Source organism: Erpetoichthys calabaricus, chromosome 11 (assembly GCF_900747795.2).
Source record: "Erpetoichthys calabaricus chromosome 11, fErpCal1.3, whole genome shotgun sequence".
NCBI classification, from domain to species: domain Eukaryota; kingdom Metazoa; phylum Chordata; class Cladistia; order Polypteriformes; family Polypteridae; genus Erpetoichthys; species Erpetoichthys calabaricus.
This window is the reverse complement of record NC_041404.2, coordinates 106695561-106711494: the sequence shown is the minus strand read 5'-3', so window position 1 is coordinate 106711494 and position 15934 is coordinate 106695561. Positions and strand designations below refer to the sequence as shown.

Sequence of the window (15934 nt, the reverse complement as noted above, 5' to 3'; positions counted from 1 at the left end):
CTAGGTGTTTTATACACTTTGATGACTGTTGGTTTAATCTGGCTATTAGGGAATGCTTGGGTAATTCTGACCGTCCAGTCTGGAGTTGAGGGAACGGGGTGATAGCAGCATCCTAAATTCCTATTGCAGCCACAGTCGAATAATATTGTCTAACACTCGAGACATTAATTGCCTGTTAACAGACAGTCAAAGGGCCAGCTGAGCAAACTGAGGAGAAACATGAAACAACAACAAAGCTAGATGTGAATTAATTAAACTTGGTACTAATCTTGTTCCACTGTTCACTGCAACAGCACTTAGACTAGAGGATTGTCTCCTCTTGGTACCATACAACGTAGTCTGGTCTTCATCTGCAGCTAGTGTGGTACTATGCTGCCCTCCATAATGTTTGGGACAAAGACACATTTTTCCTTGACCAAAATGTATGCAAATACCCTTAAATAAAAGTCTGCAATGTGCACTTTAGTCATGTATTAATTGGTTGATTTGTAATTTTAAACTGTGGAGCACAAGGGTAAAACAAGGAAAAATAGATAATTGTCACAAATATTATGGAGGATGCTGTATCTCAGGTACACTGCAACTGACATAATGACATTTAAACAAAGAGTACACAAATATTTTAAGCATAAATAATAAATGACAAATGATCAGAACAATATTAACAAAGGTAACAATATTAAATAATTGAAAAATGAACAAAAAATACAAGGAAAAGGAACATAAACATAAGACAATGAATGAACCTGGTCAAAACATATTAATTTTTAAAATTTGAAAGTTGCCTTGACTTAACACTGTATGTTATCAAACAAAGAAACCTCATGATTGTCTTATGGGGACTGATTTAATGATAGGCAGGGGCACTGGAAATGGAGTAACACAGCATTACAGCATTTCCTTTCATTCTTGTTCCCACCCATAGATGGCTGACATCACTTTCTCCCTCATTAAAACCCACCTTCTTTATGCTGCATAAAAGACACCTCTTAATGAGAAACAGTATCAGTTTGACCAGAAAATTGCTTCATTAAATGAAGGTTTTCTCATCTGGGATCCCAACTCTTCATATCTTTTGCTCCCCATATTACAATGTAGTGGAAATTTTAAATTTACTGAGGTTTTAAAATAATTCACCTGGATGGAGGAAGTGCACTTTTTTTGACAAAGGGAACTTTAATGTTGAAATTGATGATTGCACAAATTGTGCATTTTATTTATTTATTTATTTTTATTACCAATCACATTGAAGTTGCTGGCGCCATTGGCTACAAGGCAAGAACCATCCTGGATGTTCATCTCTATTTTAGGATCCACTCACATGCTTCCACATTCTGCCAGTTTACAAAATGCAATTTACCTTACGTGCATGTCTTTGGGAATGTGGAAGAAAAAATATAGCAGAGCTCAGAGAAAAACACATGGAGTTATGGGGATAACTTGCAAACTCTGCACCGACAGCAAGCTTGGGATTTGAACCCAGGACAGTGGATTCATGAGATACTTCATTACTACACCTCCAGAAGACTGATTATATGTTACGGTAAATGCACTGAAAATCACTTTTTGATATTGGTTATTATCCATCCATTCATCTATTATCCAACCCGCTATATCCCAACTACAGGGTCAAGGGGGTCTGCCGGAGCCAATACCAGTCAACACAGGGCGCAAGGCAGGAAACAAACCCTGGGCAGGGCACTAGCCCACCGCAGGGCACACACACACACACACACCAGGAACAATTTAGAATTGCCAATGCACCTAACCTGCATGTCTTTGGACTGTGGGAGGAAACCGGAGTACCCAGAGGAAACCCACACAAACACGGGGAGAACATGCAAACTCCATGCAGGGAGGACCCAGGAAGCGAACCTGGGTCTCCTAATTGCGAGGCAGCAGCGCTACCCATTACACCATCGTGCCGCCCTATTGGTTATTATGTAAGATATTAATTAATTATGTTATTTTTGCAATTGCAATATACTGTAAGTGACTTTTTATGATTTTATTTCAGCAAAATATAAAACAAATACAAACATAAATAATTCAGTTTTAGCCATTGTCTTGCTACTTGCTTCTGCAGCCCACTGACCTGAATGATGACTTTGCCTCCTTCATAGATTGTGTTGTTGTTCACCATGCTCACAATGGCTACACCCAGGTTGCAGCGGATGCCAAATGAAATGCAAAAGCCAATGCCACTGAGGATGGCGATGATGTAACGGCGAGGTAAACCAAAACACGTGCAGTCCACCATAGGACGAGAGTGTTCTTTCATCTCAACTGGCCGGCCTTCCTCAGTAAGCTCAATGGTCTCGCCATTGGCCTGCTTCTTCTCTAACACCCTGGACAAAAACAAAAAGGTTTCTTGAAAGAAAGATAACTCCCAGTGCCACTAACTGGCTTTTAATGACTTATAAAATTGAAATGACATTCCTTATAATGTAAATTGCACTTATCTGTACTCCAAAGCTAATGAGAACTCTTCATTGACTCAAATTATTTTGTATTTAAGAGTTTGCTCTACTCTTACACACCCACACCAGGCATGAGGTTTTCTGCCAATGGATGCTGATTTTTTGTTGTGTACTTTTGGATAGTTGCAGAAATTCCATACATGTGTTGGTGGAATCTATCATAATGATAAACAAGAATCCAGATTTTTTTTTGTTTGAATATTCTATCTACTTATAAACCGTCAGAGTATACATTTCCATCAATAAACTGTACCTGCCCTAATTGTAGAAAAGAATAGTCTTCTACTCCATCATCATAACTCCTGTGATTTACCTCAGAAATTCCTAAGGGGGCTACTTTAGAAACTCTAAGTCCACTCCCAGTGCTATCACATGATTAATGCCAGTGGGCAGGCTTCCTTCTGCCCACATTTCAAACCAGCAAGGCGTACAGGACCACTGCTAGGTCAACAGTTCCCTAAAGCAGTTTTTCTGCTTTCTCTTGATATTAACATCTTGCAGTTCTTCACGGAATCTTTTCTGTTTTTGGCATGTGGACAGCATAATAATGGAAGACTGCTAAGTGGAAGAACATACTTTTCTACTTCCAGACTGTGGCACAGCCTAAGCAATCTGTTGCAATCCTCTGTCAAGGTGGTTGATTGCCATCTAACATTGAGAACTCCTGCTGTGTGATTAGCAATATGCATGGCAACAACCATAGTATTTGATTATATTCTGCATAAAGGCTAAGAAAAGAAGGATAAAAAACATGGACCAGGAGATGAATAGTAGTCATAGTGTCAAAAATGGATCAAATACCAAAAATACGTTAATTAAATTACCAAAACCAAAACAAAAATTGGAAATTGTACTTAAATTGGAAAGCTAAAGATTTCAAAGTCAAGAATCACAAAAGAAATGTGCAGACTTCTTTATTATTTATCCTTGATCACACATACTAAAAGACCCTTTGCTTCTCAGTATGGCCCAATAGTTGGCCGTATCTAGTTAGTCTAACCCGCTACTGTTGTTTACATTCTCACATACTAATACTCAGGAGGCAATCAGCCTGTTGTTAGAGGTGATTAATAAACAAAAAGATACACATCAAGTACGCATCATTTATAGTGCATGATGGCCTTTGTGCAAGAAACAGGATTATTTCTTTATCCATGTTTTCTGATTGGGCAGTGATAAGAGTTTGTGTTACATATGGCAACACAACCGAACTAACACAGCACAACAAGCATCATCAATAACTGGAAACATCCTGATATGCAATTATCATGTTGTAACCACCAGAAAAATAAGGAAACTGTGAAAATATAGTACTTGGATGAACAATGAAGCCTATTTTTCTGGTCATCATTTAGCATGGATGATGCCTTCTAGATATGACAAACCTTATTTACTAATCACCTCTAACAGCCTGGATGTGATTAGTACTTGAAGAAGATGATAACAAAAGTAGACATCACAGGTCTCTCTGTCTGTCACAATGGCATGACATCTGAGTGCTCCAGACATCAAACCTTTGGACCTCTCTTTTGAACCAAGCCATGTTAACACGGCTAAACAGACAAGAAACTCAGAAACACACATGATCCTGTGTTGCTGATCTACCAGATATTCTTGTTCTGATGACATGCCTTCCTGTTCCTTAACATCTGTTTATTTCCAAATGTTCTACTAGCATGAATAGTAGAGCTAGGTGATTCTAGTGCGTGTGTGTTTTGTCCTTTGGTGCCAGATTTAAGGTATGTGTGTGTTTTAAAGGTGGTGATAGTACCCATGTTTCAGGAAGCATGTGGTAACTGTAAAATTAAGGGTCACAAGCTGCAGACAGGACTCCTACTACATCCCCAGAGATCAGACCAGTCTTTTTCATCTTAATTTAACATTAGTTCTCTTAAAAAGAAAGATGATGAGGTTCAAATTGTTTGATAAAAGTAAAACAAGAGTTAAACTGTCAAATATGATTTTTTTTTTTTCAAACCTTACGCCATCAATCCATTACTCCTGTGGTCATTTTTTAGTGCTGGACACTGTGTGCAGTATTTATAATTCTTCTCAGATGGTTTGCAATTGAGCCATTTCTTCTTAATAAGTGCTGATGTATCGGAATGTCCTTTCATAATAAATGATTTGTTTGTTTGCCATCATGCTGATGACCTGACTGCTAAATAATACATTCTCTAATGGATATTTTTGAGATTGTAGTTGGTGGCAGTTTTAAAGTTCCTAGGGTGTATATTGCCAAAAGTTAAGTGTTCTTACTTGTCCTGATACAAATTATTAAAGTAATGTTCATTTTTCTTCAGCCATTAGCTCTACAAATTGGGAAAGGAAAGATAAAGAAGGACATGCTACTGAGTTCTTTTCTATCAAATCTCAACAAGGGTTTCTCCCCTGGCTGTAGTTCAAATTCATGTTTTTTGTCTTTTTTATTTATTTTTGATTCTTTGTTTTATGTTGACCTTTGCTTTTGATTTTGTTTATGTAAGCTGCCTGTGTTACGTTCCATGTATTTTGTGGGTGTTCTTTCAACAGGCAGGCCATCCTGTCTGTCACTTCTGCCCTATAATCTGGAGGGACTCCAACATTTCATGGTGGTTCATTTTGAATGTGCCTGGGAGTGGTGAGTTTACTTGTGGTTATTTCATTTATTGGATTTCTAGATTTTTAACCCTCTGCATTTTGAGGACTGTGTGAATATCTCTATCTTGATTTGTTTGCTTTGGATCTTTTGGATGTTCATTTTTGTTAAAAGCTGTTTTGTGAAGAATATACCTTTTTATTTAAAATTATATAAATCTTTGTATTTATAAAGACATGGCGTTTACCCCATTACTAGCCATGGTTTGACAGTGATATTCCCCTCTAGTGGGACTAAAGTTTTTAACTCCTTGTTCAAGCCTCCTAAAACAAAAGTTAAAACCATTAAAGCCAGATTCTCCAGTCTTCACACTCAGATCTCAAATGTCCACAACAATGGCTACATTATTGTTAATGCTATTTCTTAAGTTTTTTTTATCTAAGTTTCTGGAAAGCTATGCAAATGATTGTGTTGTGTTTAGCTATTTAAAAGTCATCTTAAAAATCCAGGGCTTTGTATATTTGGCTTTAGCCTTTGGTTTGTGTATTGGGCTTTGGTGTTTTTGGTTAATTTCCTTCTGACCCCTGCCTGTCTTTGACTATCTCTCTCTCTCTCATCTCCTGGTGTTATCAATTTGTTCCACAGGGCTGCCTTTTCTATTGTGATGAGTAGGAATTGGTCATCTGTTGGTGTGCACCCTGGGACAGACTGTTACCCCACTCTGCGTTGGATTTATTCTGGTACCCACTGCTGCAGTAAAAGGATTGGCAGTCCGTGACCTAGTATTGAAATAAGCATGTTTGACAAATAAATTCTAATAACACTTTTTGTGAATGTTATTTTTCTTCTGTGTGTACCATGGAAACAACATAACGGTTGCATTTTAAGCCTTTAGGATAGAATTCAAATGCAGATTGATATCGAAGAAAAATAACAAACAGAACTTTAAAACCAAAAATGTAAACCAAAAGCCAAAAATATAAGCAAAGATCAAAATACTCATTTGTTTTAGATGAACTCTTTTAGATTTGAGAGTTCAGAGAGTAGGTTGTGAGAGCTGTGGACTACCCAGGCTGGCACTGCCACCTGAACCCGACACAGGCAAGCATGTGACACAAGTTCAAGGCACACACTGATTTCTTATTCTCTTTTTACCTCATTACCCCCATTTCCCACAAGTATAACACAGTCTCAGAATAAGCACAGCACACAACCAAATTCTCTTCCATCTCTGTCTCTCCTTTCTCCTCCACTCCTCTGGTCAAGCTTCGTCTTCCTCTTCCCGACTCTGGCTCCCCAAGTAGTGGCTGCTGACTCCTTTTATAAGGCACCTGGAAGTGCTCCAGGTGCTTGATGACTCATTTCCGGGTGTGACAGAAGAACTGCCCATCAGGGCTCAGCGGCTCCTGCTGCAGCACCCGTAGGCAGCGCCTGTGGATCCCAACAGGGCTGCACCAAACTCCAACTCCCATGAAGCCCCATGGGAGTCTGAGGCACTGCTGCAACCCTGGGGGTTTGCCATCTAGAGTCCCGGAGGAGGTAATGCCCTGGCCAAGCTTGCTCCCCAGGTCCTCCCAGTGTGAAGGCGTCCTGGCTGGGCAAGGGCCCTGGCTGCATTCTATAAAGGTTACACCTTTTCTGTAACATTTAATTTCAAGTAGCACAATTAACAGATTGTAATACATGGTTATCTAATAAGTTAACGTTACCAGTCAGAATCCCATACTTTAAAGCGGTAGTGTAATGACATCACAGGTCATAAACCAATATGACAAGCAATGGAGTTCATTCATATAAACAATATAGTGGCATCAAAATGGGGACACTATGGCATCACCTGAAGAACAATAAAATACATGGTCTTAAAGAATTCCTAAAACACTCCAACTGCTTAATAATGTAATAGAAGTACAGTATGTAAATACACACTTTTACCCTTATTATTACTGTTACTGCATATATTACGTTTACTAAAGAATAACATTTTGTTATCATAAATCTAGTTATTGTTTTTACTGCTTTGTGGCTTGATAGTACTGTTGGAAGCATTTTCACCTCATAGTGCTTTGACCACAGGTGCAATTTGTGTGTCACATGAAGGGTGGTACAGGCCCAAAAAGCTCCACGTTCAGTGATCAAACATTGTGAAGTAGCAAAACTGGTCATTTTACTATCATCCATTCTCCACTTCCTGTTCATCTTTGAGCAAGTACATTAGCAGCTTTACCTGAGTTCTCTATTTAAAATTATATAGACAATGCTGCTATGAATTTTAGTAATTCTCATTACAACATTTTGATTTTAATGAGTTTATAGTGTAATGGTTGATTAATGTGGTTTGATTAACGCATTAAAAAATATTGTCGCATCCCGGGTCGGCAATGAAGCAGACATCTCTGGCAGTGCTTTGGTCAGGGCCGCATTTTCATATACTGTACCTGTATATATGTATATTAACATTACGAAACAGTATACAAATAAGATAAACTTGTACCGAAAGAATTATAGACACATCCCTACCGTGTTTATATTATACCTTGAAAAAGTTTATGAAATGTAATTTTCATTTAAAGGTTTAACATTTTGGGCGGCACGGTGGCGCAGTGGGTAGCGCTGCTGCCTCGCAGTTGGGACACCTGGGGACCTGGGTTCGATTCCCGGGTCCTCCCTGCGTGGAGTTTGCATGTTCTCCCCGTGTCTGCGTGGGTTTCTTCCGGGCGCTCCGGTTTCCTCCCACAGTCCAAAGACATGCAGGTTAGGTGGATTGGCGATTCTAAATTGGCCCTAGTGTGTGCTTGGTGTGTGGGTGTGTTTGTGTGTGTCCTGCGGTGGGTTGGCACCCTGCCCAGGATTGGTTCCCTGCCTTGTGCCCTGTGTTGGCTGGGATTGGCTCCAGCAGACCCCCGTGACCCTGTATTCGGATTCAGCGGGTTGGAAAATGGATGGATGGATGGTTTAACATTTTGTATTAAGGGGTTCACAACGATACGCCACATGTCAATACGTAGCATCGGTGCTCATTTTCTTGACTTATACCTACTGACATAGGTGTGGGGGAGTGGAAGGAAAGGGGTAGGTTTAGAGCAGACCTGGTGCATTGCTAGAGAAGTGTTCATGTTTGTGTAAGAAGATCGAATCGATGTCATATTGCATAAGTTCTATGTTATCTTGGAGTTGCACTAAAAACAAAATAAGCCTCTAATACCTCTGTATTAATAGCTTACAGTGCTTACTGCCCTAATATAATAACACAATTCTTCGAAACAGACGTATAATGATTATCCCTACCCATTATTCCAGTTTGCAGTATCTTCGGTAATATACGCAAAGAACGCAACATAAGCACCCAGGTAATGCACGTTGTCAATTTTTAAGCGACCTATAGCTACGATATGTTTTTTAGCGTTCCAGGAGCAAAGGTGTAGGTAGTGCAGTGTTTTCCAAACGTTTTTCTATGGTGGAACGCTTTTTGTAATCCCCCAAAAAATGCCAAGGCACACCACGAGTCTGCCAATTACAAAATCATTAAATCTATACACGTGCCAAAGTGTCTGAAGTGGCGGGACAATTAAATCAGTCTTCAGCAGTGCATTCAAAGTCTACAGTCGTTTGGATCGTTTCATTTTTAATTTGACACGTCCTTGTCATATCTGCTATGCTAATCTGAAATTAATACATTGGCCTCGCTTTCTTATTGCCTTCCTTTCAAGTTGCTTTTCGAAAAGGCATTCACATTCAAGTTGTACTTGCTCAAGCAGTATTTTATCAAAAATTCAGATTTAATGTCATTGTTTAAGTTTAAATCATACCATTATTTTTTCTTAATTCCTTTGTGTTCATTCGACATTGAATGTATGATTCAGTGTGCATTTACTTCATGATTTATGTATTATTTTTATAATTACATGTTTTAGTGTTAGATGAGATTAATCGCGATTAATTCCATACATTTATGCGATTAATTAGTTCATTTTTAATCGATTCCCAGCCCTATAAATACAATGCTGAAATGGCGGCACGGTGACGTAGTGGTAAATGCTGTTGCTTCACAGGAGACATGGGTTCGCGTCCATGGTCAGCCCTGCGTGAAGTTTGCTTGTTCATATCATGTCTGCGTGGAGTCCCGGAGTCCAAAGGCATGCACGTTTGGTTAACTGACGACGCTAAATTGGCCCTATGGTGTGCTTAGTGTTAGTGTGTGTATGTTCGCCCTACGAAAGACCTGCGCCGTGTCCATGGCTTGCTCCTGACTTGCGCCCTAATGCTAGTTGGGATAGGCTCCAGGAACCACCAACCCAACCCTGATCTGGATTTAGCGGGTTACAAAATAACACGACAATGCTGAAAGTATGAATGTATTTCTAAACATTCTATATGCCGTGTTTTTTTTTTTTTTTTAATGAAAAACCGTTTTAAAAACAGAACCAATTACAGAACAAGATATACATAGCAGACATCAAGATACAGAATACAGGTATATCTTTAAAGGATTCGACGACGCGAGCCTAATTAAGCTGTAAAGAAGAGTGTTAAATGATGTTTCCCTACATATAGTGTAGCTTACTAGAAACATCACCTCTACCTTTACATCATCCACTAAACAACTCCCGAAGGTACTCTAAACTGCGATTTCTGCGATTTTTTGCCTCTCTCACAGCACGCAGGAATCATCCTCCTTGTTCTTGAGACAAAATTATGAGGTGGACATACAGTTAGTATTTGTGACTCTTGACTGCAGGTCTGCAATTGAAAATAATCTCTTGCAAGCGATGTACGTGTGTAAAAAGATCGGACCTTTATGGATGTTCAAATGCTGCCCTCATTTATATTATGCAGATATTTGCTATATGACAAATCCTGCGCGTTCTTTACTACATGTCCCCGTCTTTCAGTGCATTCTCAGTTCCATGCCCACATTCAGGGTAAGTGCTGCACGTCTCTGTATGAGTGAAGAAAACTGAAAACGCATTTGCAAGTGTGGGCGACAATTTAACAACTTGCTCAAAAAAAAATTATATGTAAAAAATCGTACCAAGCAACCTGCCAGCTCTCATCCAGCAGAAAAGAGAATCCGAACCTCTAAATAATGCATAGAGATTATTAAACTGAGCATTTGAGGCGTGAGTGTCAATCAAAAAAAAAAAGTCGTGCGGCTGGGCGTAAACCTATTCTGTTAACCTCCTAAGAACTTTAGTGATACGAAGAGCCAAGCTTTAATATGACATTATAATAGAAAAAAAGCAAATACAGAAAATTGATTCATATTTAAAGGTTCTTTGGGTTTTTCTCTTCCAGGTAGCCTTTGCATAATTGTGCATGAGTGTACAGCAGTAGCTGTAAATGCTAAAAACATAACATAATCTACATCGTACGAAATATGAAAAACAAGCTCGTTCAGACAGGCTCAGTCGCTTAATGGGTTCACAAACGTTTGGAAATTTGGCTTAACTGGTAAATAATATTGGGGATTAAGGAATCGTGTCAATATTAAAGCTTATATTTAATAAGGAAGTTACATTTGTTTGTTACAATCTGTAGCTTGGCTTTTCTCTACATTTGTTACAATCTTAAATTTAGAGGTATTAAATCAGCCACCCGAACTGTGAAAATGCAGTTCTACCATGACAGAAGGCGCACTAATCCTGATATTCATGATTGTACTCACAGGTAATAAAAGAAATACTTGGTTGTTAAACACTCATTAAGCCGACGGCGCAGAAGGCGAGATGCGTGGGCAGATGTTCCACAGCCAAACTTGCGGCAGGCAAGTTAACGAGGAGAAGAGAAACTGATGTACAGTTCTGCCTCATCTTACAACCTAGTAGGTGGAAAAACTCCGAGCAGTCGCCTACGAGCGTCACAAACTTCATTAGAAGTAGCCTAATTAGAGATAAAATGCGTTTGCTGTATAGAGACCGTGAGGCTTCGGGGAAATTTACTTTAACCTCGCTGCTACAGCTTCGCATTCCCCCCTCTTGTTTTTATTTATTTAATAGAAAATAATGTTTTAAATAGTGTAGTTTTCCATACCTCCATTTTAAAATAGTATTACAAATAATTGAAGCTTCAGGTATCCGTACAGACACTCAGCACGTTCAGTTCCTGAAATCAGACAGTGACCTTTGTGAAAGGAAACAATGATAAATAACCGTCTGACAAAGAGAATGGTCTTATACCTAACAGCGTCGCAGTGCCAAATAATGAGATGATGGGTGAAACAAGGATCTGTGTGCTAGAGGATGAGACAGCACAGCTCAAGTAGCAGCGATGATGTGAATTAGGGAGCAGTTTTGGAGGATGATGATATGATACAGCGCACAGACATCGATACTACACGTCATCAGCCACAAGTAAGGCACAAACCCAATAGCAAACATTCCAAATGCCCATAAGACATTGTTGATTAGAAATGAATATGTAACCAATTCCAATGGCTAAATTCAACTGAATAACTGTAGTACTTTTCCGTGAAGGTTTGCACTTTAAGGAAACCTTATACTGCAAAGTACTGTAGACTTTAATCTAAATTCACGAAAAGATCACCCTGGTTATAGGCTGATTGGTAAACGTATATATTATCCTTACAAGACTAAGAATTACTAGTATTAGGTTTGTGTTTATGGCAAATGATTAAATCCAGGCAAAAACATTTAATTAGTTTCCGCGTGACCTTGTAATAGAAAAAGCAAGGCCGGACAATAATTTAAGCTTATCTGAGCTTTTTCTGTGCATGTTACTAGGGACTTTGGTTCCCAGGCTCTATTACACTCACTGATGATGTGGAAAGTTCAGAATACAGTTTCTAAAATGAATCCCGACAAATGAAGACAAAAAAAGGAATTGAGTCATTCTCCTCATACTCTTAAAAATACTGCTGCCATAGCAATTCTTCAGAGTGATTTTTTTATTCACAAACGACCCAATCGCATGAAGGTTCTAGAAAGAATATTTTCTTTGTTTAGATCTGTAACAGTACAGATTTGTGAAGTACTAATGGGTCATGATTTTAAAGGACTCTTCCTGCATACAATAATACAGGCTAAATTCAGGTTTTCTTAATATGTAGTTGTCCTGTAGCCTACCAAACATTAGAGATTTCATTTTTTTTCTACACATTAGCAGGGTTTTCAAAGTACAAAGAGCAACTTCACATGCAAATAATTCGTCTCAGAATGAAATTGTGGTTTGTCTAGCAATTGTTGTACAAGGAACCACGCAACCAAGTGAAGAACCATTAAATGCCAGTGAAGAATCATTATTTTTAGAGCGTAGTTTGATCTCAGTGCAGGTCCACTCAGGATGATGTCTCACCATTTATCCAGTATTTCCTTCTCAACTGATGATATTCCGGTAACCTTAATTTAAATTTGTTTGTAGGTATCGATTTAATCTCAAGAATATTACTATTTCTGAACTCCATGTCTATATGACACCATGGTTATGACTTCATGTAGTTTAATTTTCTTGCCTCTTGTAATTTCGTAGCCAATTTGAGTAGCTGTTAATTGTTAGTATTTATTATTTTTTTATTTTTTGTGTAAAACGTGGGATGTCGAATTAGAAACTGAGTTTTGGTACTTTTGATGAGTGCCTGTGGCACAGCTATTGAGCCTGCATTGAAAGATCAACTCTCAAAATGCTAGCATATCGTCCCTATTGTCTTTACTTACTTAAAATGCTTATTTGTGCATTTATATCTTCTTTTCAATATACTTCAGATATTTGCTACTATGTTAAAATTATTTTATTATACTTAAGAGTATCTTTGTTTGATGCACTGCATGTCAACACAGCCCTATTACTACTACTACTACTACTAATAATAATACAATAATAATAATAATAATAATAATAATAATAATAATAATAATAATAATAATAATAATAATAATAACATCGATTCGTTCGTTGTCTCCACATATTAGTGAACAGTGAAACTGAGTAGACCCACAGTTATCACAGATTTCTATGCTCAGCCCCCTACCCTGCGGGCCTCATTAACGTCAGCAGTGGCTGCTGGTGAACATACGAACAGCCATCTGGTCCCGTCGATTTGGCCTCCGAGTCCACGCATTTCTAGCGGCGCACAGAACGTTTAGACTCATCAATAAAACACAATCGGACAAGGGACCCGTGGGGGAGTCGGAACCCGTCGTGCTAATGAGCTCTGCAGCAGCAGCAAGGACGAGGCAAAGGAGGACTGTAGCAGAACACCTGTTCACACAAGCGCACCCCCAAAATCAAGAGTCAAACGGGAAAAAAGTGAGAAGAAGCACCTCTGATTGGGTTCTGTATCTTTAATATAGAATTACCTTACTACAGTTATTCAAAGTATATTTCTTTTTTTAAGTTATGAGATTGCTTGTAATTTAATAATAACACTAAACGATTTAATAATGTGTTATTTAGTTTTATATTTTATGCCAGAATTCATTAGTAAATTCAGTGATACCAATAAACCCAATAAACGAAATAATAACATGCATTCTTAAATTCCCTATTCATTCGCTCTGTATGAAATGTGAAAGTCCTCACAGTTTATAATGCTCTTCCGATTAAGCAGATTTTTCTCAAAAATCTTAAAGACTTGTGAGTTCGGTTAAATCGGAGTTTTTATTTGGCCTTAGTGTGCGAGCGTAAAGAGTGAGAGTGTACTAGTGAGGCGACCCGGAGATGGACCTGCTGTTACCAGCCTTGTTCAACATGATTCACGGTGAAGCTCCTACCCCTGCGACCGTAAGTCGGATTAAGGTTTTAACAAATTTCTTCAAATCATATAATATTTTTGCGTTTGTATAGAAATATAGAGCACAATTATTTTTTTAATTGTTTGTCATAAAGAATAAGAGCAGAGCACAATTCCAATAGTGACACAAAAAAATGAATATGAAGAGTCGTCGCTCCAAATAACAAGTGTGTTATAAATCCATTAACTTCAAAGCCATTATCATAATTTGTGTACGCAGTGGTGATAATCATTAAAGCTTTATCAAAACATTTAAAGGGAAGATTTAAAAAAAATCTCTAAGGGCAGAAAGAAAGAAAGAAAGAAAGAAAGAAAGAAAGAAAGAAAGAAAGAAAGAAAGAAAGAAAGAAAGAAGACTAATGTACAACTGGAACTAAGCATTTTAATATACAAGTATACCTGTAAATAAAGTACGAGTTTATATGTTATACATTCCAGTAAGAACTGACGTTAATTTCCCGCTTATATATCACTAAAATTATGTAAGTTATTTATAACATTGGTTAGGTAAAACGAATACCAGACGAAACACAGAGAAGATGTGTTAGTGCACTACTACTATTATACCCTTGGTCTAAATGCAAGAACAGCATTTTAAACCACAAAAATGAGGTAAACGATTCAAGGTTTCGCAACAGATTGCTTGAGTAAATTCCGTTATTCTCTGTTTTGTCTCTATGCCCTATAAAAGCCGGATTAGTAAAATAAGGTGAACGTATAATAAAAGCTAATCAAAAGTATATGTGAATGTTATTTTAGATTAAAGATTCTTCAAAACTATACAGAAACAACGTAAATAAATCTGTCTCGTAGTTTGTTCAAATGATGCTTTCACAGATAATGGAATAAACCTTCATTTGCCTTGTATAAACTATTAAGGAACATCAGTTGGCAGTCCGCAGTTCATTATGTTTAGAATGACATCGATCATTGTGTACAAGGTGATAGAGACAATATTCTCAGCGTTTCTTCCATCATTACGACGTGTTTTTCAGAGTCGTATTCATGTCATCTTCTCATTCATTCACATGTTGTTCTCCAAGTACACGTTTTCCAAGTGCTCGATATAATTTATATATAGTATAAGAACGAACCAAGAATGTAAATCGCAAACATGCAGTATAGGCACAGGGGTTAGCTCGGTTACCGCTAAACTACCTTTGTCAAATGGCCTGATGCTGCCATGATTTATTCTAAACACCGGCTGAATTCTACCACTTCCACCGGCAAATTCGACATAAGCTGGAATAAAAGATGGAGGGCGTGGTTACTGTATGTATATAACGTTCCACATCCTTTTTTAGAAGTTTTATTGAGGAAATGGACGAAAATGTAGGCAGATATTAAAAGTATATTAATTATGCATACATAAATACATATTATAATGAACAAAACTACACAAACTCACAAGGCTTGAAAATGTTTATCTAGGGCAGACAGTTTATGGTCGTAAACTGATCGACCAAGCAACAGGATAAATGAATGATCTAAGGAATAGTACTACTAACCACAAAGTGAAAACAGACATTTGATTTTAACAAATGTTTACTAAATGACAGAGAGAATGGAATACAAAACTCTTATACAAAGTTGCTTTCTTTGTTTCTGGTAGCACTGGGCACTGGCAGGTCAAATCCTGCTTGGTATACAATCCCATGCACATGCCCAGGGCCGTTTCTGGGCATAGGCAGTCTAGGCAAGTGTCTAGTGGTTAGGACGCATTACTGCAGCTCCATGTAGAGACAACTACCTTTATTTTGTTTAGAAAGATTTGTCTGGACCGGAACACAAAGAAATGTTTTTTTTTTCTTTTAACTTTATTACTTCAATATATTACAAATAAATGAAAAGTATATAATTCTTTCAGATGCCATTCATCCGGGGTACGATACGTACATAAATAGGCATAAAAATTATACAGAGACACAATACATAATTATGTCAACTTTAAATTTCAATGCATTCACAATATCCAGTGTTCTCATAGCTAGAAATGTTTATATTGTGCTTCAGCAGCGCCTGCGCTATGCACAGCAAAATCAGTTTCCCATAAACGGCCCTGGGTAATTAACGTGACATCTTTAAACAAATACAGACAGAGCTATGAACACTCGGACTCGACGCGTATGT

General features: G+C 38.0%; 1 protein-coding gene across 1 annotated transcript in view; it reads right to left on the bottom strand.

The window, feature by feature from the left end:
- Positions 1–15934, bottom strand: part of LOC114660786 (vesicular glutamate transporter 1) — a 159332-nt gene that overhangs the window by 46859 nt on the left and 96539 nt on the right. Inside the window, exon 2 of the mRNA XM_028813682.2 lies at positions 2096–2348. Coding sequence (XP_028669515.1) covers positions 2096–2348 — 253 coding nt within the window. The remainder of the gene's footprint in view (positions 1–2095; positions 2349–15934) is intronic.